Source organism: Crocodylus porosus, unplaced genomic scaffold (assembly GCF_001723895.1).
Source record: "Crocodylus porosus isolate Cpor-Errol unplaced genomic scaffold, CroPor_comp1, whole genome shotgun sequence".
NCBI classification, from domain to species: Eukaryota; Metazoa; Chordata; order Crocodylia; family Crocodylidae; genus Crocodylus; species Crocodylus porosus.
Genome location: NW_017728925.1, coordinates 15,591,061 through 15,614,515, shown reverse-complemented (window position 1 = coordinate 15,614,515; position 23,455 = coordinate 15,591,061). Strand labels below are relative to the sequence as shown.

Genomic DNA, 23,455 nt, shown 5'->3' with positions numbered 1-23,455 from the left:
GCTCGCCTCAGCACGCTCCGCCCCCAAGCGGCTAGCCAACCACCGCCCTCCCCCGGTGCGCCCCAATCAGCGGGTCCGGCGAAGCTACGCGCTTCCCGTGCCGGGCGGAAGTGGGCGGCAAGATGGCGGCCAACATGGTACGGCTGCGGGCCGGCGCGTGGGGCCCAGTGCGGAGGTGAGTCCCGATCCCCGCGATCCCTGCCGCGTCCCGCCCCGCGGAGCCCTGACCCGCCTCCTCCCCCGCAGGTCGGGGCTGGCGGTCTACAGGCAGTTCAGCAGCGGTGGCGCCGGCGGCGGCTACCCGGGCGTGCCCCTCACGCAACCGCTGCCCGGCCTGCCCGCGCCCGCCTTCGCCGCCGTGGACGGGCAGGAGAAGTTCGAGACGCGGGTGACGGCGCTGGACGGCGGGCTGCGCGTGGCCTCGCAGAACAAGTTTGGGCAGTTCTGCACCGTCGGGGGTACGTGGCTGTAAAACGTACGTGTTACATGTATAGCGCGGCTGGCTGGTGGATCGCGCCATAAATGGAGACTAGGCGTTCACGCCACATGAGGGTTGTGGGATATAGTTAGGGGGACACGTCTAATTAACTACCACAAGTTAATTAAGCTTCGCAGAGCTGCGTTTGGGGCATGACATCCTGCTGCAGGGCGCGGGAGTGTAACAGCTGCTATGAGTTTGAGGTGCCGATTTGTGTGTCTGGACAAGACTCGAGTCGGGGCAGTGCTGTAACACGTCACTTGTCAGTCAGATCCATAGCGATCTAGTGGAGTTCAGTATTCAGTGTCATCTGCTGTGCTTCAGTTCTCCTGGTTTAAAATGAGAGGTGTTTGCTTGTATACACTCTTGTAAAATCAGCAAATGGTACCAATAGATACTAATATGTTTGCTCTTCGTATCAGTTCTTATAAATTCCGGATCAAGACATGAAACCAAGTACCTCAGTGGCATTTCACACTTCTTGGAAAAGCTGGCTTTCTCTGTAAGTACTGTGCCTGCAAGGAAAAAGTCCCAACACTTTTTGTTTAAATCTCTTCAAAGACTATTCAGTTGTTTTTGCAGCCATAATTCTTTTCAGAAGGCCAGATTTTGTTTTCCTGTCAACTTCAGGATTACAAGTGCAGGTTCTACCTAGTTACCTTCAAGTAAAGGAAGGAAGGAAGGAAAGGGTGCTTCCTTGTCCCCAGTCACATTAATGCATGAGAGATGCACATGCTTAATCTCTTACCTTAATTTCTTCTTAGTCAACAGCCCAGTTTGGCAGCAAAGATGAAATACTCCTCACCTTGGAAAAGCATGGAGGCATTTGTGACTGTCAGGCATCAAGGTACAATTCTAACTCTCCCTTATCCCACGCACAGACGGTTGTCAGGATAAGTTACAGTGATGCAGTGTGACTGAACTTCTGCCTTTTCTGTGCCGTCACAATGATGATCTGTTTTTGAACAGCATATGTCCCGTTTGTGGCAAATTGCTGGAAGGATGCAAGAGTGAACATGGAAACAGTGACAAACCCTAGCCCTTGATCTAAGCACTGAGCAGATATTGCTGGACTAACCGCATCTGCTAATTTCATGAAGTGCAATTGCCATATGTTTGTTATTACATTAATATACTGATTGCAAAACACATCTGTTTGCGTTGCAGGGACACCACCATGTATGCCGTTTCAGCTGAGGCCAAGGGTCTGGACACCGTGGTCAATTTACTTGCTGATGTTGTGCTACAGCCCAGGTTATCAGGTATGGGAGTGTTAGTTGCTGCGTCAGGCAAGGAGCCCAAACGACTGCGGGACGAGGCAGTTCTAGAATCCTTGTTCATTAAGTCACAACGATGTAAAAAAATTACACAATTATTGCCATGTTGGAGCAATGGCACAAACAGTCCATTGTTGCAGATGGAAAATTAGTACAAATACAAACTGGTTGCTTATGAGACTGGCCAGTCTTTAACATTCATTGCCACTTCATTCAGAAAAGGAGATGGGCTGGGTATTGTTTTGGACTCTGCTTCATTCTGCGAAGATGAACTGAGAAGCTTCTGCACTCAGACAGCTCCCTTTTGTAAACATAGGAAGGGAGGGGATCTCCTTGGACCCTGAGTTTGGTCCCTTGGTATGGTAGTCTCTCCCTTAGATTATCAAGCCCCGTCTCAGAACCACTTTCAGTTGGCAGGTTGTTACCGTCAACCTTAAAGCTTTACTTGCTTACACAAGCTTTACTCTTATTGCACCATACTTTGGGGCAGGGGCAGTACCTTGGAGAATTCCTCGCTGTCTGACCCAATGGTCTTGTACAGCAGAGCCCCAAGAGGTTGTTCCTTTCCTGGTGGTACATAGTCTTTGTTTCCTTTGTTGCTGTAGATGAAGAAATCGAGATGACTCGATTGGCCATTCGGTTTGAGCTGGAAGATCTGAATATGAGACCTGATCCAGAGCCTCTGCTCACAGAGATGATTCATGCGGTAAGCTAATGGGGGGTGATATCTTGACATGCTGCGACTTGCAAAACATTCCTTTTCTCAGGATTAATTTTGGTGACAATTTGCACCTGCTTAGGGAACAGATTAAATGATGCTGGGCTAGAATTGAGGGAGCATGCTGCTGCTGACATCTCTATTTAAGCCCTCAATCTCCCATGTATAGTGAATACATTGGACTCAAAAGGACAATGGGTTTTGGAGCCTGAAAGTCCAGGCAGAGAAAGCATTTCATACCTAAAACTTAACTACTTATAACCAGCTCTCCAATTACAGCTGCTATCTTTTACTTTGTTGCAAGTGAAATAACACTTGGTTTGTCCTTTCTTGCTGTATCTCTGTTACTGCTAGAGGATGGAGCATTGCTTAAATGCAAAAGGGCAAAGGAAAGCTCAGATCATATTTTTTTTGGGAGAACAAGCATCCTTTTTTTTAAACTAAATGTGCTTGTGTGTTAATCCTAATAGGCTGCATACAGGGATAACACTGTGGGGCTCAACAGATTCTGCCCTGTGGAAAACATTGAGAAAATGGATCGGAAGATCCTCCACTCTTACCTGAAGAACTACTATACGCCTGACAGAATGGTGCTGGCAGGGGTCGGGATCGAGCATGAGCAGTTGGTGGAGTGTGCCAAGAAGTACCTGCTGGGAGTAAATCCAGTTTGGGGCAGTGCCAAATCCAAGGACATCGACAGATCAGTTGCACAGTACACGGGAGGAATCATCAAGGTAAAACTAAAAGGCAGAGTCAATCCATGCCTGGGCTGGATCTTCTGTTACATTAAAGAAGTAGATGTGGACATCCTCAAGCTGAATTCCTTACAGGTTCTCATTTACACAGAGGCACTTGGAAACTCAAAGGCAGCAGCCTGAATATCTGCAAAAGCTGAGTACCAGCTGCAGTGTCCATCTAAGCAGGCAGTTGCCCATCTTGTCTACAGAGGTCCTGGTTTATGGATATGCAGTAGAATTATTGTGCACCCAGGGTGGCTGCCTGACAGTATGAGAGCAGGGCTGGATTTCTGTAACTCCTCAGGCCAAGGTTCACAGGCATAATTCAGGCCTAATTTTCCTCTTCCCCTGGCAGGTTGAAAAAGACATGTCAAATGTGAGCCTGGGCCCTACTCCAATCCCTGAGCTGACCCACATCATGATTGGGCTGGAAAGTTGCTCATTTTTGGTAAGTGCTCCCCCAGAACTTCCTGCTGTAGCTGCAGATGCCCCTCTTTTTGTTTCAGCCTTGTTGTTCATGGTATAACTCTCAATGCAAGCAAAAAGGAGCTCTTTCAACAGTGTTCTGCTGGGAGGGCGGAGTATGCTGTATTCAGAAATGAGCTAGCTGACTTTTCACCACACATGCCGATTTTGCACGGCTTCCCATGTTCACCAGGGACTTTCCTCTTTTCTTTCTTTCACGTAACGTTTGAGCATTGTCAGTTCTGTGCTGAGTGTGCACTGTAGTGACTGCCTCTGTTGTCATGACTCAGGAGGATGACTTCATTCCTTTTGCTGTGTTAAACATGATGATGGGAGGAGGTGGCTCCTTTTCTGCTGGAGGGCCTGGCAAAGGCATGTTCACACGTCTGTATCTCAACGTACTTAACAGGTTTGTTAGTTTCCTCTTTCAAGGAAAGGCTGAAAGTTTTTTCCCTCTCTGCAATGGGTCTGCACAGAAAGCCTCATCTTTGGCAAGCCAAAGTTAGTCCATTTTTTCCATCAGCAGTTGCTCTCTTGGAGGTGGATGTAGCTTAAGTCTGGAGCTAAACTGGAGAAGGGGACCAGGAATCCTGCCTTCTGTACCCAGTCCAGCCCTCAACTGGTGGGGGAAGGAGGAGATCTCACAAACTAGCTATTTGGTGCAGTTGTCCAGCACACTGTCACTCTACAGAAGTAGGTCCCTTCTGCAGAAGTAGAAGGGAAGAAAGTAAAAGACAAACCTGCAGGTAGCAAAGTTTTGGGGGAAATGAAAGGGAGATGTTCATGATGGGAACTGGTCATTCCCATCCATGCCTTTTGGAATTGCTGTTTCTCAGGCTGATGATCCTGTTGCATTCAGAGAGGTAACAGGCTCATTCGCTTTTTGTTTCTCTGACACTTACACCTGTATATTCTTGTGCTCATAGGCACCACTGGATGTATAATGCAACCTCCTACCATCACAGTTACGAGGATACTGGCCTTCTATGCATTCATGCTAGTGCAGATCCTAAACAGGTACAAAGTTCTCTTGTATTCCATGACCTATATCCATAAACAACAGCTGCAGGATTTAATTGCTGACAGAGCAGCTCTTGTCATATCACTGCCAAGAGGTTGCTTATTGGTTCTATACATGGTGGGGAACTGAAAGTCATCAGGACCTGCAATCTGTGACATGAGGGCTGGAGCTTTCACAACTCCCAGTGTACATCAATTCACACGTCTTGCACAACACTAGTATAGCTCAGGCAGGCATCCCATTTTCTCACAGAGTTGACTAATCACATATTGGGAAGAGAGGCCTATGTATCCTCAAATGGCCACTGCTGCTGCAAACAAATTCCATAAATAGCTGGAGTGCTCTGCATCAGAAAGCTGAAGTCCCATCCTCCTTGACAGGAACTGCCTTGATGTGGCACCAACATGTGCCCATGCAGGGCTGCAGTTAGGACCCTGTGTATTACAGGAGGTAGACAGTAGCAGTTCAGGTGCTGCTGATTGCCAGGCACTCGCTACAGAACCATCTCAAAGACAAGGAGCAGATGTGAGGATGGTTTTCTTTCTAACACTCTTGTTTTTCCAGGTCCGAGAAATGGTTGAAATCCTTACGAAGGAGTTTGTTTTAATGTCAGGAACAGTGGGAGAGGTAAGATGCCTGGCCACAGAAATATTACATGACCCAGCTTGACACCATTTGTGCCTAGAAGAGTCTCCCGACTAGCTCACCAAGCACCTTCCTTTCCCTCTGCAACCTCTGCAGATCGGTTCCTACTGGAAAGCACAGTGCAAACTCCAGAGCTCACCTGGAGCAGGATGTGTGCCGACTCCAGGCCTTCCTTCTGGTCATTCTGGAGGGTGGTGGGGTAGTACAGCACAAAGAATAGTTGCTAGTCCCAAGACCAAACCAACACGGTCAATGGTTTTTCCTGGTGATGTGCAGGTAGAACTTGAGCGAGCAAAGACCCAGCTGAAATCCATGCTGATGATGAACCTGGAATCACGGCCGGTTATCTTTGAGGATGTAGGAAGGCAAGTGCTGGCCACAAGCACAAGAAAGCTACCTCACGAGCTCTGTGATCTCATCAGTGAGTACAACCTACTGCTTCGCATTCACTGCATCATGCTGTATTGGTACTCAGGTGGCAATTGCAGCTTCCAACCTGCTGACAGCTGTCTCTTGAAAGCAAGGGTAGGATAAATGGTAGATCCTTTACACTTTTGCCAAAACTTCTCAGTCTGGTGAAGCTCCTCCTTGCTCTTGGACCCTAGGCTGTGGGAGATTTCAAGGTAAGGGGCACCTATTGCTGAAGGCATGCAGAGTGTATACAGACTGTGTGGTGATGCAGTCAGTTCCAAATCTCACTAACATTGACCCAAAAAATGTCCATTGACTTCAAAGTTAGGTCTTTAACGCCTGACTGAAAGCTTGGCAGTCCCAACTCTGATGCAGACATTTTTCTGTGGCCTTGGTCAGATCGCCTAATGATGGATAATCGGTTTTCTCCATTAAACCTTTCTGGCTCTGTGCGCCATTGGTAAGATCATTTGATGTCTATAAACCCAGTCTGTGGTACTTCCTGCCATCTGTCTAAAGCATCTGTAAACCAAGCAAAGCTTAAAAGGGAAACCAGCCACTTGACTATCTTAAGACTCTCATCCAGTACTCTAGAAGTGCTGTTTGTCACTGTTTACAGTGCAGTGCTGATGACTCTTGCTTGTATCTGCAGATAACGTGAAAGCCAGTGACATCAAGAGGGTGGTCACGAAAATGCTTCGGAACAAACCAGCAGTGGCTGCACTGGGAGACTTGACGGAATTGCCCACATATGAGCACATTCAGGCAGCGCTTTCCAGTAAGGACGGGCAACTCCCCCGGATGTATCGCCTCTTCCGGTAAAGCAGCAATCCTTATGTGCCGTCCAGAATGAGAGACTTGCCAGTATCTGAACACAACATTGACTGGATTATAATATCACTGCAAAAACCAATGATTTCTGTGTATCCTGTGCTATACAGGATTTCTCTGTAGCTGAACTAGACTTGCATCATATCTTCTGAATGGGAGGCACTTGTGATGGTGAGGGTGGACAGGCCCATCCTGATGCTTTGGCCAGCAGAATAAATAACTGCAGAAGGTGGGACATGCTGGACTTTCCCTTGGCACCATGAATAGAATGTGGCAGCGGAGCGAGCAGTAACCACCAACATAAAACTGCTGCCAGGAGCAGAGAAAAACATTCAGAGAACTGTTTCCTCATCCAGCTTGAACGCTGATGGTTATAACTCCAAATCTTTGGCCCTCCTTGGTAAAGAATTAGATTTTGGTAGAGTTATATTTCATGGTTGGGTTGGCTCCAGTCACACCTGTTTTCCCATTCAAAGTCTGTGTCACAGGGAGATGAAAGGGCTGTTCTAAGTACTATTCATCTAACATTTCCTAGTCCAGAAGATACTTACAGCTATAATGAAGCTGAACAGCTGATTCTAGAAAAATTTGTCCCTGTAACAGTCTGCTGAGTTCCCCCTTCCATTGTAGATATCAGCTGCTGTTGTAAAAGCCTTGCCATATTGGTGATCGTTTCTGCAGTCTTGTTTGAGTAGGTGGCATCAGGAGTACCTTGTTTCACTGTACCACTCTGTCTCCACTTACACTGGTCATGCCGAACGTTTCCATAAAGGGTGAAGTCTTGTAGATGCTTCATATAGAATTATGTTGACCTTGCAGTGTAACTAATAGGTTCTTGAGACACGTCTGCATAAGGAGAACTTTCCCAATCGCTGTTTTTGAATAACCCCATACATGGGCACGCTTATCCTGGAATAAGTGTTCTTGTTTAGCTTATTTTATTTTAAAAGCAGATTATGGGAACAGGAATAAAGCATTTGTATTCCAGGATTAGCCTGTCCACACAGTCATTCAGAAACAGCCATGTATGTTTCACACAGATTAACTGTTAAGGATGGACAGGCTTTTTTACCAACGGAGAACTGGCCTCTACTAAACTATCTGCTTCCACAGGAAAAATTAAGATGAATTAAAATTAAGGTTAGTAAAGAAGTGATGACTTGTGTAAGTCAGTGTTTTAGGAGACATCATTTTACAGAAAAACATGAGCGCAGTAGTAACAAGTTTAAGCAAACTTCTCTACATGTATGAAGAACCATCAATTAAAGGGGGAGGTGTAATACCAGACATTATACAGTCATCTGGCACATCTAGGCATTGTTATTCAGACAATTCAGGTGCTGCTGGGTAATCAACTTAGTGCATAAATGAACAGTGGTCAGCCCGGGAGTAGAACACTCATTGGCAGCTTCTCTCTGCTTCCTCCATGCAGCACCAATCAAATGACTGGAAGTCATACAACTCACGCCATACAGAATTGTCCCACCATGTTGCTGTTGAAAAATTAAGCTTTCACTGGAACAAACAGTTTGATCAATTCCCAGCCTTGTCCTGTCAGTTGTGGTGCACATCTTTGTAAAGGAAATAAAGACTTTAAATTCAGCAGTGTAAGTAGTGACCGAGGAAACTGATTGTTGCAGTTTAGACAGTCTGCCAATGACTCCTGAGAAGAGCTGGCTAAACAGATCATTGCTTGGAGGCACTTGATTTAGGTAATCCATAAATACACCCTGCAGGCAGAAATTTGCACAGCTGAGGTAGGATGAGGCAATCTGCCCCAGGCCATGGAGAAGGCAGTCACATGCCACTGCCATGACTAAAAGTCCATACTTATTCAGCAACAACACTTAGCTTAGCTCAGAGTGCACCACTGTTATTCTCCCTTTTTTTCTTTCCAACCAAATTAACTGCCTGTTGCTTTAGAGACTTCCACCCAGAGACTGGCAGCCCCATTTCTGTCATGGCAAAGATGGGGTCCTGGAGGAGCTAGTAGCTACAGCCACTGCTGGACAGGCACCATCCAGTCTCCTTGAAAAGGACCGAACAACTTGGCTATAGCTCAGGATCATTCCCACAGGTCCACTTCCAGTCTCATCTACCGTTTAACACATCTTGGTTACAAAAACCAAAGCAGCAGCAGCAGAAGTCAAAAATCTGGTCCTTTATTTGTAAAAAGAAATGCAGAACAAAAGGAACAAGTACTTAGCATGAAATGCTGGAACCCAAGACAGAGTCAGACTTCCCATCGTATCGCCACTTAAGCCTTACAAGATGCTTTGTGCATGGAAATACCAGTTTGCTTTTTAAATTGGTGTGAAGAGCCACACTAAGGATTCAGTCCACTATGGTGGTGTGAACTTTGCCCGGGTCTAGCAAAGCAGTTTAATCACAGGCTGAAAAATAAGCAGGTGAGCAGTGCTGTGACTGCAATAGGACTACTCAAGCATTTGCTTACGCCTGGGTCAGAATCCTTTGCTTGATTAGGATTAGTGTGCTCAAAACCAAGTCCTGTACTCCATCCTTTAAAGAATCACCTGCACTAAGGCACTGGTCCCAGAATAATTCCTTCTGGTTACAGTCTATCCTGAGATACTTCAATGGCTCACAGAGGTAGGTGAGGGTAGAGGATTTTCAGGGACAGAGCATTTACTCTTTACCACGGGAAAGCACTTGAGTACGTTTCCTCTTAACCGTTTGGAAGTTAACACAATATTGTTACTTGTTCCTTATGTGTTTCTTGCATCCCAAGTTTTATTGCAGAAAGTGACTGTGACAGATCTACTGATTATATGGAATTTCCTCCAGACTTTGTATTTTATGTATTAAGATGGGTTATGGTACCATTAGTAGCCGTTAATCCATGCAAACTGCCCATGAAAAGCTGTTTGGGGTTAAATGTAGTGTATAATTTAACCACTGTCACAGTGGCACTTCCAGCACCATTTGCCTTGAGTGAAAGTTACTCTACAGATAGATGAACTATTCCCATTTTACCTACTGGGAAACTAAGCCACAGAGAAGATACAAATCCCCATGTTGAGAAGCAGAGGTGGAGCAGGCTTGAGATTACCTGACCCCTAGTGCTTACTCTGACCCAACAACTTTGCCAAATAATCTCCCAGGAGTTAGAGATCCCTTTTTCCCCATCTCCCTAGCAGCATTCTCTAGTACTCTCTACTTCAAGGCTAATTGCCCTGCAGGATTTGTAAATGCCAACCATGCCTCAGTCACTGTTTTCAGTTAATGCCTCTTGCTGAAAGCACATGGCCAGAGACTGGATATCCCGTTCCTGAGAATCAGCACATTTGGGAATGAATACATTGCCTCAGGAAGTCTGACTCTATGCAAGGGCGTGTGCCGGTTTGAAAATGCCATTTTCCCCTTAGGAACGAACAGGAGTATAAAATACATGCTGATCTCTAAGGCCTTATCACTGTACATTCACCCAAAGTTGTTGGAGTGGGCAACAAATGCAAACATGTTATGAACAAGAAACTGCTCCAATTCTGCAGCCGGTCCCCTAGGCGTTGTACAAAATACTGTGCATTTGGCTCTGGGCGAGGCAGCCACCAGCTAACATCAGTGCTCTTCTGAGGAGGAGGTTTGCTGGGCAGCTGGTCTGACCACACTAGCTTAAACATAAAACTAAAATACCCTTGGAGCAGCTGCTCTGGCTGAATTCAGTTCCTTGGACAGTACACCCACTACATAGTCTTTGGCCCAGCCTCAGATCAACCAGCTGAAGCTTGCTGCTTGCCAAGAAAGTGGCACGAGAAATGACCTGATGGAATAAACAGGGCTAACTGTCCTGACGATCTGTGGCCCTCTTGGTAAGCCAAGTGACCATCAGCAGCGCTCCAACAGAGAGCCCTTCCCGTGGCTGGTGCTTGCACCACTGCAACCGTTACCTGGCTCTGCAGTCCTCCCTGTGGCTCCTGGGACAGGTGCGCTGCTGGGCACCAAGGTCAGGACACGGTACAGACTCTGCTGGATTTTTGGTCCTTCAGCTCCTGCCGTTTCTTCAGGTCTCTTGTAATTCGCCTCTTGATTCCAATCAAGTAGAGTTCTCTGTCAAACTGCCCCGCTGCCAGTGGGATGCTGCAACAGAGAGATACCGCTACTTACCTTTAGGCATTGCATGCAGCATCATCCGAGACAGGCCTAACCACACGTGAAACAGCCAGCTTCTTTGCCACTACAACTCAGGTGTGTCATCATTCTTGTATGATGGGATGCGATGACAGAGGACAAGGGAAATGTGCCCAAAACAAAGCTACCGCTCTTACCTAGTTTCAAGACCCTTGTATTTCAATGCCTTGAGCCGTCTGCCTCAGGCTTCTAAGATCAGAGAGCTGAGACTGCCTGACAGTAAATTCTGCTGTGTCATGAATCCTAAAGGATCCCATGGTGCATTTCAGCTCTTGAGAAATACGACCCCTGGGGTGGACAGACAGAAGTCATTCCCACACCCCCTTCTAGGAAACATGTACAGGGCAAACTACCAAGCTCAATGTATCTTCTGCAGCAGGACTGAGGAGATTGAGAGCATAGATCTCAGCTATCAGCTCTAGGGTTTAAATGCTTTTCCTGCTCTCAGCATTGATTCCGCATGTCACAGAACACTGCAATGAGCTGTATGGGATTAATTCCACCACAGGGGCTCTTGTGATGTTATAAACATCCGAGCACAAAACCTGGCATGCAGACATATCCCACGAACACCCCACTACCAGCCCACGTGTGAAGGCACGCAATCAGGTCACTGACTTGTCTCTGCCAGGCCTCAGTTTGACACGGAACAAGCCGTACACTGGTCTGTGATCTGACGTCCGGATTACGGGACAGGAGGAGTACTTCACAGCATGGATGTCGTTCTTGTGACGGCTTCTGTACACGACCCGGTCCTGGAGACAGAATGGAAGGAGGTTAATAACTCTCCTTTGCATGTCTGTCCTGGTGAGAGGCACTTGTTCATTAAAGATAAATGTGCTGCTTCTAACAGGTGTTTCAAACTATCTTTTACCCTGGGAGCTGGGAACCCTGGGTGTTGTCTTCTGCCCCCAGATTCCCTGGAAGGGAGGCAACACACTGTAGATTACCTGACTGATGCTCACCTCTCTCCCCTTGCTGTCCCAAGCCCAAATAACTGCCTGTCTACAGCACTCAGTTGGGGTGAGGCTGTAAAACCATGCACAGAAGACACACTACACCAGAAACAGAAATAACTGCCACCACAACATGACATCTCCCACATGGTGGGGACCTGGGGCCACTGAATCTAGTGGTCCCTTCCCCCAGCCCAGTCCCTGTCTGCCACTCTGGTCCACAGGAAGTTCCCAGCCCAGTGCAGACCCACTGGTGGGACGGAGCCCTACCAGCTTGTTGCCGCATGGGTGGATTTTTAGGGCTGTGCAAAGCTTCGACTTAATATTCGATCGACATATTCGACTTTGAAAAGTGAAAGTCGAATTGAATAGCAGCTGGTTGAATAGCTGTCTAATCGAATACTGGAAGTCGAATATTAACAGCGCGGGTTGACTATTCGACAAGGGTCGAATAGTCGACTTGCCTATACTGGATTCCCGGGGGGAGGGGGAAGGAGTGCTTTCATGACTGACACATGTGGCTGGCCAGTGACCTGTCAACGTTCTCTGAGGTCCCCTCCAATCCCAGTGCTCTGGGGGAGGGCCAGAGAAAAATGCATAAAAGGCAGCAGTTTTTCAGGTCCCTGCTTTCTGTCTTGGGATCAGTTTCTGAGCTGCTGGTGTTCTCTAGCACCTCTGCGTCAGACCACGATAGCTGGAAACCCTGATCTTCAACAGATTCCTTGCTTGCAACGCTATCAACAGGGATTTCTGAGAACTTGGTGCTTTTATTTTATAACTACTTTTCATATTAGTTTATGCTGATATTAGGGTTAGTAGTAGCCTAGGATCTAGTTTATATATAGGAATTTAGTTCATATAATATATATTTTTTATACATCATTCATTCTTTCCACCACACCAACGCTTCTCAATATATTATTTGCACACACAAACACATTTACATAACATCCAGAAATCTAATCTGTGGCGCGCAGCACACTTAGAGGTTCCAGGTTACATACGAAGGAACACATTATGAAGCGGGGTGGAAAGGCAGGTGGCCACACTGGCCAGCCTGCATGAAGGGGAGCAAGGGGGTTGCAGGCGGGAGAGCTGCAGTTTCTCCCCCCACCAAACTGAGACGCAGCCTCTTTCCTCCCGCTACAAGGGATGAGGCTGCTACAAGCAGTAAAGAGAGGGGAGCAGCACTGCCACCAGAGCCACTGCCTGTGCCTGAGACCTCTCATGTCCAGACACAGCAGCCACAACCTCTCCCACCATAACTGCAACCAGCACAGCAGCGCGTTCCACCCCATGTCACTGCCTATGCTGAGCCTTCTAGTGCCAGAAGAGCTGGTGCTGGATCTGGATCTCAGTGCCCTGGCAAGGGAAGTTCTGGGGAAGGAGGGGGAAATCAGCCAAGTTTGTGCTCGACACCCCTCAGGTTTTTCCTTTCAAGCCACGAGGTCTTTCCCAGAAGGCACTTCAGAAGGTGCCTCTGTACAGGTGAAGGCAAGCAGCTCAGCTGAGTCCGCTCTTTCTCTTGCTGTGTCTCTGCCTGCTGAAGAGGCGGAGAGTTCAGCAGCATCCACAGATATAGCCTCACGCCAGAGGGAAAGGCCTAGTACTAGCATGGTCTGGGATCATTATGAGCTGGCAGATGATCCTGCGTTTGCTATCTGTGTGCACTGCCGAGCCAGCATCAGCCGGGGCAATGGAGCAACGTGCATGACCACTTTGGGGATGCTGAATCATCTCCGCAGGTACCACCCCTTTGCCACAGGAATGGCCCCCACTCACTCCACAGCCCCCATCCCCCCCACAGCGAGGCAGGGCACCCTAGAAAATTGGGGGCAAAAGGGACCAGTTGCAAATGCGAGCAAGGTCACCCAGACCATTGGGAAGATGCTTGCTCTGGATGGCCAGCCCTTCACCTTTGTTGAGTGGCCAGGGTTCAGGCGGCTCCTGGCACTGCTGGCTCCATCCTACCAGGTGCCTGCACGCACCGCCTTCAGCAGGACGATGGTGCCCTCCCTATACGAAGCATGCAGGGAGCACTTGAGGGAGAAGCTGCACAAGGCAGGTCCGCAGGTGACCGTACACTTCACCTCGGACATCTGGAACAGCCGGGGTGGAGATCATGTGTACCTCTCCCTCACAGGGCACTGGTTTGGCCAGTCAGGCCATCAGTGGGCTCTCCTTCAAGCCAAGGTGATGGATGAGTCCCACACAGCAGCAGAATAAGGGGGGCCATGAACCACATGGTGCAGGGGTGGCTGGGCGTTGAGTAGGCTGAGCTCACCCACGGCTTCATGGTCACCAACAATGGGGCCAATATGGTCAAGGCAGTCTGTGATGCCAACTTTGCTGGTATTCGCTGTGTGGCACACAATTTACATCTGGTTGTGAGGGACGCCTTGGAGAGGGACAGGGCTGCTGGTGATGGCACCAGCAACACCAGCAGGCTCGTTTCCAGGTGCAGGAAGGTGGCAGGCTACTTCCACTGGAGCATCAAGGGGGGCAAGATGCTGCGGGACAAACAAGAAGAGCTAAATGTCCCATAGCGCAGAATCACCCAGGATGTGGAGACTCGGTGGGACTCCACATACCTGATGCTCAAGAGTCTGGTGGAGCAACACAAGGCCATCCATGAGCTGGCCTTGTTGGGGAGATTGGGATCAGCGGCCCCCTGACCAAAGCTGAGTGGGATGCCATCTCCCAGATCTTGCTGGTCCTCAAGCCCTTCCTCGAGGCCACTGAGACCTTCAGTGCTGCTGATGCCTTCCTCAGCCAGGTGGTCCCCATACTGAAGGAGCTCCACAGCCAAATGGAGAGCTTCCTGGGGGCCAGTGTTCCTGCCTGGGGCAGGCCGATTTCACCAGATGTGCAGGCACTGGTGAGGCAGCTGAAGGAGGACCTTAGGAAAAGGCTTGAACCCTTGGGGTCCAACACAGTGCTTATGTTGGCCGCCATCTGTGACCCAAGGGTGAAGGGCACCATATGTCGCAGTGAGACACTGACTCACTGGAGGGAGGTACTTATTAAGAAAGTGACAGAGGTGGAACAGCGGAGGTGGAGGGAAGTGGGACAGGGGGATCCACTACCTGAACCCAGCCTGCTATCCATGAGCCAGTCTTCCCCTCCACCACAGGTGCTGCCAATATGGACTAAGGTCATGGCAAACATTAGGGGATCCAGATCCACCAGACCCCAGGATCAAGCAGACAGCCCTCACACTGTGGTGTCTGCCTATCTTGCCGAGCCTGTGGAGCCCCTGGCCTGCGACCTCTTGGCCTACCAGGCAACCCGCAGCTTGATGTGGCCGGATCTGGCCACAGTTGCTCAGGAATACCTGTCCTGTCCACTGACCAGTGTGCCAAGCGCGAGGGTGTTCAGCATGGCTGTGGATGTTGTGACGCCCCACTGCACCTACTTGGGTCCTGGTTTGGTGGAGCAGCTGGTGTTCCTCAAGGTGAACCTCCCACTGCTGGGGCTCCCCAAGCTCCAGGTGCAGACGGAGCGAACACTGCCCTCCTCACTCCATCTGTATCACGAGTTTTGTCTGTCAGCAGCCTAAGGTGCAGTTTCCCCCAAACCCCTGCACATAACACCATGAAAGCTGGCAGGCTTTGCGGGCTCCTCAGGGGCTAGCAAGCCTGCAGTTTTGAGCTCCCTGTGGCTTTCCACACAGAAGTCACAGGAGGTTGTCTCTCAAGAATTTGGGGTGCTGTTTCTCCAAACCCCCTAAACCTATCTTGTTGAAAGTTGGCACACTTTGTGGGCTCCTCTGGAGCTACCATTCCTGCAAGTTTCATCAAGATCAGACAAGAAATGCCAAAGTTATAGCCTGTTTCAACTTTCCCCATTATAGCCTATGGGGAAATCGAAGCAGCTCGAATATTCTTTGACCTCGAGTCGAAGCGCACCCACTTCGACTCGAAGTGGACGGCACATCGAAGCGGGACCAGGTTTAATATTCGACATGGCTGTCGAATCGAATATTACCTGCTCTGCACAGCCCTATGGATTTTCCCTTTGAGAAGCATTTTCCTCCCCTTATGTGTGTATATAAGCAATCCCTTACTGTGTATGAAGGTGTCCTCTGCTTGGAAGTGGTGTCATAGCAGTCCTGCCCGATGTCAAACTTATAGGAAGGCTGGAAATGAATAGCAGCCTCTTGGAACCCTTTGAAAACAGAACCTGTCGGGGAAGGGAAGGCATCATGAAGAATGGACCTATTCTTCCACAGAGAACCTGGCCATTAACAGCAGTAGGTTACAGCAGTCTGTATACACCAGCTAGAAACTGAAGCCACTGACATTCAGCCTACAAAAAACAATCTGGACATGAGAAAGGAATTAGCACAAGACTTTGCAGCTGCAAGGTAAAGAACTGGAGAGGAAGTATCTAAAAGCCTAACAAATCAATAACAGAATTCAGTGTTTGTGGACCCTCCACTGGAATCTCAGCCTGCCTGATCAAATCTGAGCACTGCTGTGAGGTGGGCAACAAATCTTCCCATTTCACACAGCAAAAAGCAGAAGCAAGGGGCAGGTGAGACTGCATAGCAAGTCAGGGAGAACCCTAGTGCCCCAAATCTGACATGTCAGCTGATACAAAAACACCTGGCCCCCCCACTTCCAGGTACAACATCTTTGCTTATTATACTGCAGCTCTCTGTTGGCAGTAAAGAATCATTTGCTTGGAAATGCCCAGTTCCTGAGATTTGAGGGTGGGGGACAACACCATGCCCCTTACCATTTTTCATTTCTTTAAGGAGCTGGTCATACTGCAGTAGCTTGGACATGTCCATCTCCAGGTTCTGGTTCAGGATTAAATTCACAGCCTCTCGATCCTGGTTTAGCCGGAAATTGAAGTCTCCAAACCAGAACACCTCATCGAAGCGAGTTGTGACATCAGCTGCAAATCCAAGTAAAAAGGACTTCATCAACCCTGGACCTCTGTGTTCAGGCAATAGATTATTGCACAAGCCATTTCTGCACACAAGCAGACATGGCCTCGTACATCTCGGGATACTCACAAGGGCTGGACCGATAAGGGTTTGTATCGGGAACATTCCTGGGAAGTGCCAGGGCCTGGATGATTTTATTATAGTCCAACATCCTCTCATACACTTTGCTATCTCCAGCTGAAAGAAAGACAGAAGTGCGAGTGATGCCAGGTCACCCAGAAAGATGAAGACTTCAGAATTTCTATTCAATCACTGTGTATTATTATTAAGTAGATGGCTAGGCTCTTCTAAAATGTGCTAGGCTCTTTCTAAGCAGATAATCCCTGCACCAAAGGGCAGGCAGGCTAAAAAGGCAGTGATGGATGAGGGAAGGTAACGAAAGGCAAGAAAGAATTTTAGCTGCTGCTTTTGGTGTGTAGTGGATGGATAACATGGATGTTGAACAGACCAGAGGACAGCTGCCAAGAGTCAAACTAGAGGGCTTTTAAGACAGTTGGAGGGAAAGGGTGAGATCTCAAATCTAACAAAAGATGAAACAGTGTTTCAGAGTTTATTCCATACTATGTTTCCTCAAGGTTTAAATCCTGCTGCATAAACAAGACACAGAATGGATCCATTTTACCAGCACCAAAAAGGAAAGAACAGTAGCTTCACAGCACAGCAACCTTTGAGCAGTAACTAATACAGTAAACAGGCGTGTCTATTTGTAAGCCAAGGAAATCATCTCCCCACCTCTCCCAAAACACACACACAGGACTTTTGTGGTAAGCTTCTAAGTGACTCACATGTGAAGTGGGATGTAATAAAGAGAAACGAGGTCCCAAAGAAGGTGAAGCTGATCCCCAGTGCTCCCTTGGTCTTGATCTGAGACACGATCCGTGTTGTCACAGTGGAATACTCCACCTCTGTAGGAAGAAAGGAAAGCAGTCACTGCTACGGGAACAGCTGTGGGGGAAAACGATGTTCCAGCTGAGTGAGGCGCTGCTTAGAAGGCCTGAGGCTCCCAATTTATGATCCAAACACAGGCCCATGAGGAGCCAAAGCTCCAGCTCTTTTAAGGAGGAAAATGGGGAAATGTAGAGCACTGCAGATTTCCTATTTGAGACTCTGTCCCTCTGGCTTGCATTTACAATAGATTTGGGGCTGACCCTGCAGGCATCCCCAGAAGTTGGTAAGCATCACAACCCCCATAGAGATCTCCTATCATGAGCATCCCAAGCACTTTCATCTCTTAAGAGGAACCTGCCCATTTCCTTTAGGTCACTGCATTTATCTCTGTTTGCTCCTTGTGCAGCATGCAACCCTTGTACAGGCACCTCCTCCAGGCACTAGGTAACAGCACACCTGAGCAGAACCAGATGAGGTCTCTCCGTATGAAGACTGACATGTAGAGCACGCCATGTGCAGCTGAGAATAGCATGACGTAATGGGGCCCAAGCGTCTCCTGGAGACGGATCTCCCACTCTCTTCTGCAGGGGAAGACAACAGCCATGTCACACGGTTGGGCTATGTTGGTGCAGAAGGGGACAAGTGAGCAGGGAGCACTAAAGAGGGGGAAGTCAATACTAAGATGGTGTAAAAAGCCCCCCTGAGAGAGCAGAGAACCTCCAAACCAGACCTCAGCACCAACAGCAGCATTGTGCAAGATTGTCACAATGCAGGTCCTTCGCTTTCCCAACCTTTGCACATACTAAGCTCCTTCTCTCTCATACACAGGGGTCTTATGCTGACATGAGAGTAAGCATAGTACACCCCAACCATTATAGGGCATTGTGCCAAATTTGGGGAGAAGGGTAATTCTTATACTATGGCTTATACAGATTTGTTAAAGTACAAAAAAATAAGATCCTGCTTCAAAGAGTTTTCAAGCTAATTGAAAAGGAAACCAACGATAGTGGGTAAGAAGCAAAGAGGCTGATTCATCTCACTGCTTTTGCTACCTGTCTGGACAGCCTTCTTGAACTCCAATGATGTACATGTCCTGGGCATAGTCAGGGTCAGTGGGCAATAATAAGTCATCCAGGTTCTCTGGCAGTTCCTGCAGAAGAGACACACACTATGGTTATGCAACCGATTAGAACAGGGAGGGAGGAAAGTCCAGCCAAATCTACAAGCTACACCAACCATGCAATCAATTCAGCCTTTGCAAAACAGGTGAATAAACCATTTGTTACTCACAATGACTATTCACATCCACAGAATATCTTAGCTCTTAGCAGCTCAAAACGTGAGTGAAGCCTACTCACCTCTCTGCCAAGGTGCTCAGTGTCACCATTCCAACAGGTTTTGCTCTGAAAAAGGGGGGGTTGAGGGAAGATGTCTGCAGGTTTGTGTTCTATTGCTGAATTACACTTTCTGGCAATCTGGCAGTGGGGTTTGGTTCAGTGAACAATTCACAGCTGGGTTATCCAACATAAGAAGGCAAGAACTGCTGAAATCCCGGTGAAAACAGGAATCAGCCAACTAAGTGTTTGAGTGGGATGCTTCCTTGGGAAGAAGAGGCTGGTTGCTCAGGCTGATGGGTTTTTGAGTGCACATGCCTGTGTGTGCACAGGCTGGACTTTGTTCTGTTGCCATTTTGCCCGCTTGGGGGCAATGAGCTGTTCATAGTGGTGAAGCCTTAACCCTTATTAACAATGAGGTAAGGCTACCTGAGGTTAAAAAGCTAGGCCAGTCAAAGTCCCAAACACTCCAAGAGACCTGAGTGGGATTCCTCCTTGGGAAAAGCAGGAGAAAGTACTGGTTGCCTTGAGCAAGGCTGACTGCAGTGGAAGCTTCTAAGCCTTAAAAGAGGGTAACAAGGAGGCAGACCAGGCCAGCAAAGTTCCCAGTGACACCATAAACAAGACAACAGTGGGTGTTTGTCGGAGGAGCTCCCCATCTGTGTTCTGGTGGCCTGTGGCAGTGTAAGCTAGCTGACTGCTGAGGCATCAGTGGTACCAGAGATGGCGAAGAACTGTCTAGTGAGCAGCACCTCCTTTAAGATGCAGGTTTCAGAGGGAGTACCTACAGACACTGCTAAATTTCCCCAAGTGCTGCTCAGTATCCCTCTGCCTCAAACCCTAAATCACGTGGTTGAAGCCCTCACCGGTATGCAAGAGTGGGGTTATGACCATTCCCTGGTAAAACTCACACCTTGGAGAATAACCAAAGCAGCAAGTAATAAAGCAGCAGCTGCTCTCCTCAAAGGCAATAGTGGAGATTGCAGAACTTCACCATTACAAGCTGGGCTCCTCTGCACAGCTGAGCAAGTATAAGAGGGGTTAGGATTATGGACAAAGGCTGGGCAGCTTCAGATCCTAAGCTCCTCAGGCAGATAGAAAGTGAAAACTCCTCAGGAAGTAGCAGTAGTGTGCTGTTCCCTTAACCAGAGCAGGGGAAACTTCCACTACCCACAGCCAAAGGCAGACATGCCTGTTCCTCACCTTCTGACCCTGCATGTTCCAGGTGGCCACAAAAATGCCAATGGTCCGATCAGGGAAGTATCTGTTCAGTTCCTCTGCTCCCAGCAGTGCCCCGCTTGCAAGAAGGCTGCCTTCCAGATAGCTTCTGCAAGCAAAGGAGAAGGCAAGAGAGCAAAAAAGCCCTAATGTTGTTAAAACAACCAAAGGGTAATGGGATTTCTGACCACTTAAATATTACTTCCATTTGGGGCTGTTCTAACACCTGTGCTTCGCTCCTCCCCGCTAGAGCAATGTGAACCAGTTCCCTGTATATTGTCACATACTGTGATGGGCTTCCCATTGTTCTGACAGCAGGCAATTCAGGAATGAAATTCATGTCATCTTATTCTTGTGTTGCTTTACACATAAGATCCTGTAAATAAAAGGCTTTGGAAGCCCTAAGTCCAAAATGATGTAACATTCAAAATGGCTGGCCCCACCCACCTCCTTCTGTACAGGCAAGAAGCCAGGGCAGAAGGAGAGCAGGCTGAATAAGCACTTTTAATCTTGCTTAGACTGAGCCTTAAACCCTGTAAATAATGACAACAGCATAGTGCTAGGGAAGGTTGAACTGATCAATGGTCTAGCCCTGAACTTGTGCCTTGCACCTTCAAAGGAAGGTGCAAGAAAACCTATTGCCAATAAGGAGACCTTGACTTGTCCTCAGGAGTAGTGTTCCCCCAGTACCAGACAGCTAACAGCTTACCTGTGCAATAAAGCATGAGGATGTATACTCCCTTCAACTATTTATCCTAGTTAATGCAACAGGGGATGTTCTTATTCATATAACGGTCTAATCTGCTTTTGAATCTTGCTAGGCTCCTGGCTTTGTCTTTGTTTTGTAACAAGAAGTTCCACGTGCTACTGGATATGCAGGCGGCAAACTTTTACTCTGGCCATTTGGAAGTGTTGCAGGATATTTGCTTACTAAGTTAGCTGGGTTGTGCCAACTTCTATGCACTAGTAATACTTGTTGCATACAATCATACTGTTCAGTTTGAGGCCCCTACAGAAGGGGTTTGCTGGCAGCCAGACGAGGGGGACTGGAGTGATAAGCCAGGTGGCTGACAAAAGAAGAATGCACAGCATTCCAAAGCAACCAGCTAAATCTACTGTATGTTGGAGAAAAAGGAGACTCAGGAAGGAAAATGAGGAAGAGAAGATGCCATACGTGAATATGTCCTTAAGGTTCAGAGATAAAACACACCCGGAAGTTTGGGGCTGCCTGGAATCAGAGGCTTGCTTGCTTGAGGCCTTCCTCGGCTTCTCAAACATTTTCTGAGCTACTGCAAAGTGGTTGGGGCAGGGTGGTTATGCTGACCTCCTACAGCTCCAGAGGAGCCAAGCAACATTCTTGTGCTAGACTTGTGCCACAGGTTGCTGCTTGCAGGCCCAGCTGTAAATGTGTACTATGGTGTGAGCCAGGGAATCAAAGGTCCCAGGAGGTGATATTAGCCACGCCACTCACTGATGGGCAGATGTCAGTGGAAACTGGTGTACCTTACCCATGCTAGCCTGACAAGCTGCTAGGCTCGGGTGGACATTGACATTCTGTGATGAAAAAAACATGTGGCTCAGATAGAGGCACAAGTGTTTTTTTCCCCAGTGCACTCTGAAGGAGATACTGCTGTAGCCTATTCCAGAAGAAAGCATGGAGGAAGTACATGGTGCTCCCTGCTGAGGGGATTCTAGAGACCTTGAGGTTTAGGACACAAGTTGTTGCTGAGTTATGTCAACTCCTCCTGCCATCGCCAGCAGTGAAGGCCTCTCAGTCCTTACAAGAACGAGGACAACGCTTGCACTACTGTCAGATGGCTGGGCTGGTTCTCATAATCACATACCCTCAAGCAAAATTAACAATGCTCCATGGTCCATCACCCTGGCAGACATCCCCCCCCCTGTAATTCTCACAGGCTTTTCATCTTTGAAACACAGCCGTAACCTTCAGAGCTGCACAGGGGAAGAGCATTCTGCTGCAAAGCCTTAACTAACACAGCCGGTGACTAGCACTTCCACCCTTTATTCATGTCCTCAGAATATTTCCACCACTTCTTTGACGAGCACCAAATGCTCTGGTCCCAGGTAGGGTGGCCGTCATTGGGGACATGTCGGTTTTCTGCTACTCTGTCCTCTCGATACAAAACCGATGCCTCTATGTCCTCTGGTTTTCTCTTCAAGAGGAAAATAGAGGACATAAAGGCGTTTGGTTTTGCATCAAGAGAAGACAGAGGACAACTGGACTGTCTATGATGGCCACCCTAGTCCCAAGTCTTATCATCCCCAGTGTGCTATTCTGCTGAGTTTTGCCACATACACAAATACAATATATATGCCCTTCCCACACTGGTGAGAATAGTGAGGAGGACGTAACTAGCAATATTGCATTCACTGCCACGAGACATTGGCAGGGCAGCTGCCACCCGGGACCAAGTGCCTTCATCTCCATGAAGCATAAAACTGGAGAACCTACCTGCTGCGAACATCCTTGGCGCGAATGGGGGCCAGCAGGCTGAACGAAGACTTCATGGAGTCCGTGGAGCAGCTATCGCAGACCATCCCGCTGCCGTGCAGCCTGGTGGTGTCGCTCAGGCTGCTGCCGCTCTGCCTCACCAGCTTGCTCCCAGAGCAGCGCTGGTAATCCGCGCAATCCGAGTCGATCCGATGAGCTGTCCTCAGCGCATGCGAGATGACGTTGAGCTCCATTGGGGGCAGAGCTCGAGGAGGCGCGATTTGGGGCAGCTGGGGTTTGCCGCTAGAAAGGGCCTTTCCTTGCTCGAAGGCTTCTTTCTCCGAGTCAGAACCGCTTCCCTTGCTCTTCCCGAAGGAGCTCGTTTCTGCGGCATCCCGCAAGGAGCCTGGATGCCAATGGTTGCCAAGGGATGCTCCTCTGCTCGTGACGGGAGGACTCGGGGATGCTTCCTGGAGAGACCCGTTGGAGGAACTGGTCTCATTGGGGTCCGTCAAGCTCTCCTGGCTCGTTTTCAACAGCCGGCGCCTCCTCCGCCTCCAGCTTTGCTCATCTAGAGACGCCGCGCGCTCCAGCCTGGGCTGCCGGGGAGGCTTTGGGGTGAACAACATAGTCTGCAAGCCAGCTTTGATTTCACCCCGGGGAAACCTCGAGGAGCCCGTGTCGGGGCGATCCTCCGCAGGGGACGCCGCGCTGTCCCCAGCCTCTTTCCACATGGCCTGATGCTCCTGCCACACCCGTCCGTCCACGTGCGACCCCGAGAGCCCGCTGGGGGGGTTCACGGTCCTCCCCGGCGCCGGCCGAGCCTGCCACTCCGGAGGGTCCGGCAGCTGCACGCGCTACGGCGCCGTGGCGCCCGGTGCTGTACGTTCCCCTGCGTGAACCATAACTGCGACGCCGGGC

General features: G+C 48.8%; 2 protein-coding genes across 3 annotated transcripts; one reads left to right on the top strand and one right to left on the bottom strand.

Moving 5' to 3' along the window:
- Nucleotides 1–92: 92 nt before the first annotated feature.
- Nucleotides 93–7,739, top strand: PMPCA (peptidase, mitochondrial processing alpha subunit). The gene is made up of 13 exons (XM_019540931.1): nucleotides 93–175; nucleotides 247–458; nucleotides 901–980; nucleotides 1,243–1,325; nucleotides 1,646–1,740; nucleotides 2,361–2,461; nucleotides 2,944–3,207; nucleotides 3,566–3,658; nucleotides 3,966–4,084; nucleotides 4,602–4,692; nucleotides 5,261–5,323; nucleotides 5,618–5,762; nucleotides 6,405–7,739. The coding sequence occupies exons 1-13, from the start codon at nucleotides 123–125 to the stop codon at nucleotides 6,572–6,574; spliced, it is 1,569 nt and encodes a 522-aa protein (XP_019396476.1). The 5' UTR covers nucleotides 93–122; the 3' UTR covers nucleotides 6,575–7,739.
- A 992-nt stretch (nucleotides 7,740–8,731) lies between these two features.
- INPP5E (inositol polyphosphate-5-phosphatase E) lies at nucleotides 8,732–23,449 on the bottom strand. Of its 2 annotated transcripts, none has more exons than XM_019540928.1 (10): nucleotides 22,556–23,449; nucleotides 20,068–20,191; nucleotides 18,583–18,680; nucleotides 17,987–18,111; nucleotides 17,428–17,547; nucleotides 16,712–16,819; nucleotides 16,429–16,590; nucleotides 15,755–15,870; nucleotides 11,351–11,487; nucleotides 8,732–10,681 (listed from the first exon to the last, which is right to left on the bottom strand). In XM_019540928.1, exons 1-10 carry the CDS (start codon nucleotides 23,266–23,268, stop codon nucleotides 10,549–10,551), a joined length of 1,836 nt encoding a protein of 611 aa, XP_019396473.1. In that variant the 5' UTR covers nucleotides 23,269–23,449; the 3' UTR covers nucleotides 8,732–10,548. The 2 variants fall into 2 exon arrangements, with proteins under 2 accessions (XP_019396473.1, XP_019396475.1); XM_019540930.1 differs by having other exon boundaries at nucleotides 11,393–11,487.
- Between the last annotated feature and the right edge of the window lie 6 nt (nucleotides 23,450–23,455).

Coding starts and splice junctions, on each gene's coding strand:
- PMPCA (XM_019540931.1), top strand. CDS start 123: ATGGCGGCCAACATGGTACGGCTGCGGGCCGGCGCGTGGGGCCCAGTG. Junction 176..246: donor GCGTGGGGCCCAGTGCGGAG/GTGAGTCCCGAT, acceptor CCTCCCCCGCAG/GTCGGGGCTGGCGGTCTACA. Junction 1,741..2,360: donor GCTACAGCCCAGGTTATCAG/GTATGGGAGTGT, acceptor TTGTTGCTGTAG/ATGAAGAAATCGAGATGACT.
- INPP5E (XM_019540928.1), bottom strand. CDS start 23,268: ATGTGGAAAGAGGCTGGGGACAGCGCGGCGTCCCCTGCGGAGGATCGC. Junction 17,548..17,986: donor CCTCATCTGGTTCTGCTCAG/GTGTGCTGTTAC, acceptor TTCTTCCTACAG/AGGTGGAGTATTCCACTGTG. Junction 10,682..11,350: donor CTGAGGCCTGGCAGAGACAA/GTCAGTGACCTG, acceptor TCTCTGTTGCAG/CATCCCACTGGCAGCGGGGC.